We start from the raw sequence: 4,438 nt of genomic DNA on the forward strand, positions 1-4,438 counted from the left end.
TATATATATATATATATTGTTTTACATGCCTTCTGTCTCTCTCTATACCCTTTTTTTACTATTATGTTCTCTTCATCTGTTTGCTTTCCTTTCTTATTTTTAGCTCATACTATTCCCTTTATGCTCCTTTCACTTCATGCCTTATACTATTTCTTTTATATTCAGAGTCCTTTTTGTTTCTTTTCTTGTCATGGTTATGTTCATGACTGGATGGGCAATAGGTACCCTGTTACCAATCTGATTTCGAGCTGCACTAGGGTCAGCTCAGAATTTGCTTGTATAGATTTAGTGCTGCTCAAAATTGGCTTGTGGCTCGTTATATTCAATTTTGAGTTGAGTCAACTCAAAATTGAATCGAGCTTGATCCGACTAGAAATTGAAATGAGCTGGCTCAAATTGAGTTATTTGGATCTGTTTTAGCTCATAATTAGCTCGATCCGGCTCAAAATTGAAACTAACTGGCTTAAATCGAGTTATGTGGATCCATTCCAACTCAAAATCGGTTAGCAATTGGCTCGTGACATGTTATATTCAATTTTACTTAGCATCAGATATATAATTTTTATAAATAAATAATATTACGAACTGATCTTAAGTCAGTTCAAGCCAATCTATGTATGGCTCGAAATCGGCTCGAAAATAATTCGATTTTTTTTTGGCTCATAGGTTGGCTCATTTATTTCGATTCAAGCTAAAATTTGAATCGATTTTTGTGCGATTAACGTTCTTCAAGCTAAATTCACAGCCTTAGCAATAGGATAAGTGAAGAGCTAAAGACAAAGTGGTAGGCTGGAGCTAAAACATGATTAGAAGGAATTCATTTGAAAATGTTAACTGAATGAAAAGACGCATAAGAAAAGAGCTTGACTTGGAGTCAGCAAAAAGTTTGCATGAACCTGACTGCACCATGTTGATGCTGGTGATTTTCCTTTATTAGTTCCCCCTACCACTTTGCGTTTCTCTGAAGAGGCTCCAAAAAGTTTTCATCAAGCTAACTGCAACATGTTGGTTCTCGTGATATTCTATTATTACTTTTCTCTTCTTTCACTCTTCATTTCACCATTGAGCTAATTTCTATTTTTCATTTTGTCTGTTGGTGTTTCTTGTGCCTTCTTCTGTTTCTTCTCCTTGATTCCTTCTCCTTATGGAAATGGTTCGAGTAGGAGAGGAATATGACTGAATTTATTGTTTATTAGTATTTATTTGACGTAATTAATGAAATCTTATACTTCTAAATGCATCCTTTATTTTGTTGGTGTAACATGTCTATATTCATTATCACAGGATTGTATGCTGTATTGGCAGTTGAGTGATTACTTTTCTTTTAACGGACTGAGAAAGAAATGTAGATTATCCTAGTTTAATAATTGGGGCTTTTACATATTAATCATCCAAAACTTTAAATATAATCTTTTGGCCATCTAAACTTAAAATTTACTTTTCAATCACCCAAAATTTTATTTCCTTTAGGAAGAGGAGTGGTCAATCCGTCACACTTAAGATTTTGGGTGATTTTTGCATGGTTGAAATGTAAAGCTTTAAATTTGAGCTGTCAATCCGTTCTATTTAAAATATTGGGTGGTTGTTATGTAAAAAGCCTAAATAATAATTTAAAGTTCAAATTTGGAAAGTTTTATTTCGAATTCTATTTATATAGCTTTAACTGCTAGTGCAATTTCTAATACGTTTTATTTTTACCATAAGCTCTCTTGCTTTTGTATGCCATACATGAATATTGTTTTCCATGTCCATCATTTCTCATTTCCTACTTTTTTAACGCCTTTCTGCAGCCCTGAATTGCCTGATGTGATAATGCCTCATGTTATAAATAATATACCAAGTTGGTTCAGAGCAGAAGGTGCAAGTTTTGTATTTGCTTAGTTCCGGAATGTGTACTAAAGAATGGATATATTCCTACATGCACTTTGCTTTGCCTTCCTATAGTTTGCTGTGTTTTCACTTGTTGCTTGATATAATTCACTCTGTTTTGAGAGGCTTTTTGAGATATTGTAATGAAGAAACTTAGCTGCATATCAGATCTACGTTTGTGTGTGGCTATCTTATTTTTTTATAATAATTTATATTATAGATTGATCCGTTAATGTGTGAAGTTAACTTTAACGCACATGTTTAGGTTAAAATGAGAAATTTATTGAGATTTGGAAAGTTATGAGTCAAAATGTATACTTTGAGCAGTTTGGTAGCAAATATTTATGAGGAGTTTTCGTGCTAAATGATTGGAAAAGTGTTTTTCTTGTCTTTGCGAATAAATGAGATTGTCATGATAGTCATATATATAAAGGAATCGAGCTTATGAGCTATAGAATGTATTAATGAATAAAGTAATGAAGTATTGGCTTAAAATTATGTTGGTTATGTTGGAATGGATTCATAAATGTAGTTATATGCAATAACATCTATTCTGATGGTAATTTTTGTGCTACAATATAATTCATCAGAGCAAACAAAATTCTTCTTATGATTTTTATTGATATTGAGAAGCCATTATTTTGCTTCTTATTGGTTGTGTCGCCCTACTCTCCTTACCACACACCCACAGGAAGAGAGATTGAGGGGAGGGAGGGTAAGTGGACTTTATTTCATAAGCTCATAACAACTGGAAAAATTTATGTATTTCTGAGAAAATGAGAGGCTTATCTGCGAAATTTCCAAAAGACTTAGTACAATCCACCCAAATGTTAGTTTATGTCGCAGAAGATTGTGTGGAAACCCTGACTTCTGCCCTTATGCCTACCTTTTTCTCTTCTGACATGATAAATTAACCATTTGCTGCTTCGACCTTGCTTATTACACAAATATATAACCTTTTTTTTTTTTAAATGCAAGTCAAAAAATAGTGTTTTCAAGCATGCAGGAAGGTTTTGAAGTAATGCAACTGGGGGTCAAAACTCAACATCTTCACTCACCAAACCAGTATGATGTTTTTTTTTTCTTTTTTCATTTCTAGACAAGCCTCGCGGTCTCCCCATAGCAAGCATTCTCATTCCCGGCATTCCCCCCACTCTTCGGCGAGAAGGTATGAGCTTTCACACATTTCTTCCTACTATTAAGTTTAGACACCATAACTAAAGCTTAAAGGTGATTATAACATGGTTTCTCCATTGTTTGGCTTATTCTCTATCCATTTGATTCCAAAACCTTTTCTTCTTCAGGAACAGGAGATCAAGGTCCATTTCACCTGCTCACAGGAGGAGACCATCTAAGCATTGAGAGATAATATACTGTAATGTGTCATTGCAAAACAACATTTTGTGCAGAGCTTTCCTGGTTTGATTTCTACAGATGCTTTTTGTTGAAGGCTCCACTGCCTTGATGCTGCCCCGGACAGCGATCGATTTTTGCTTGGACCTGGTAATTGTGATTTGCAATTACTAATGTTCCATATGGTTGCAGAATATAAGCCTAGGTTTGGTGGCATATAATTTAAAACAATTAGTAATTGCCATGCATATTGTAAGATATTGGAAGCTATAATTTTCACCTTCGTTTTGACAATCAGAGGCCGTATAATGATTTCTCTTGTACATTCTGTATGCTGTGGTGATGAGATTATCTTATACGCAGAACCTGAAGGGAAGGGCTATTAAAAATGCAAGCTCTTGGGATTGAAACTCAAGGGAGGGAGAACCTATCAGATTTTGGCTTGTTTGATATATTTATTATTTGAATCATTTATCTTTCAAATTTCACATTTCCTCTCCCTACAGCTGAGTGGCATTCATTCAGACTTCTGTTTTAGTATTTTCATGAATGAGTATTTGCAGGAGTCGCAGGATAAAACTAGATAGATATTCTTGTTTTAATTATTACTATTAATGAATAATCATTTAATAATGAGTAAAGTGCCGAAATAGTTCCTTATTATTTACATGAGGTCATTTTAGTCTCAGAGTTTATAGAAGTGTCAAAATAGTCTTCAGACTTTTTAAATCGGGGCTGAAAGTCTCTATGGAGAACTACTAGAGCTCAATTTTAAAATAGTCAGGGATTATTTTAAAATTTCTATCAACTCTGGGATTATAACGGTCCCATGTAAATAGTTGGGGACAATTTTGACACTTTACTTGATAAATAATGATTCGTTGAGCATGGGAGAAATGAGTTGTAGAGATTGTAGAAGTGCTTAGCCAAGTAAGGTGACTCTATTAGACATTCATTTCTTTCTCTTTTCTTTTTGAGGGCATTTGCATCATTGCATGCATACCACCCAATGCCAATGTATTTACATATCTAACATTTAAATTTTACGTTTTATAATTTATATCACCCAATTTCTTCGTGTCACAAAAAAAGTATAGAAAGTGAAATGCTATCTTTTCATGCTTAGGTGAGGTGGTATGCATGTAAAAATTGAAGTTCTCGAAATGTTAGTACTTACAAATGGAGTGGTATGTATGTAATTTTTTTTTTTTTTTTT

The 4,438-nt window shown here is 33.7% G+C and overlaps 1 protein-coding gene across 1 annotated transcript in view; it reads left to right on the plus strand.

The window, feature by feature from the left end:
• The window catches only part of LOC110022372, a 26,952-nt gene extending 23,407 nt beyond the window's left edge, over positions 1-3,545 (plus strand). Inside the window, exons 13-14 of the mRNA XM_020721265.1 lie at positions 2,969-3,037; positions 3,174-3,545. Coding sequence (XP_020576924.1) covers positions 2,969-3,037; positions 3,174-3,231 — 127 coding nt within the window. The 3' untranslated portion in view covers positions 3,232-3,545. The remainder of the gene's footprint in view (positions 1-2,968; positions 3,038-3,173) is intronic.
• The last annotated feature ends 893 nt before the right edge of the window (positions 3,546-4,438 follow it).

The sequence above is a fragment of the Phalaenopsis equestris genome, unplaced genomic scaffold (genome assembly GCF_001263595.1).
Source record: "Phalaenopsis equestris unplaced genomic scaffold, ASM126359v1 Scaffold000188, whole genome shotgun sequence".
Classification (NCBI taxonomy): domain Eukaryota; kingdom Viridiplantae; phylum Streptophyta; class Magnoliopsida; order Asparagales; family Orchidaceae; genus Phalaenopsis; species Phalaenopsis equestris.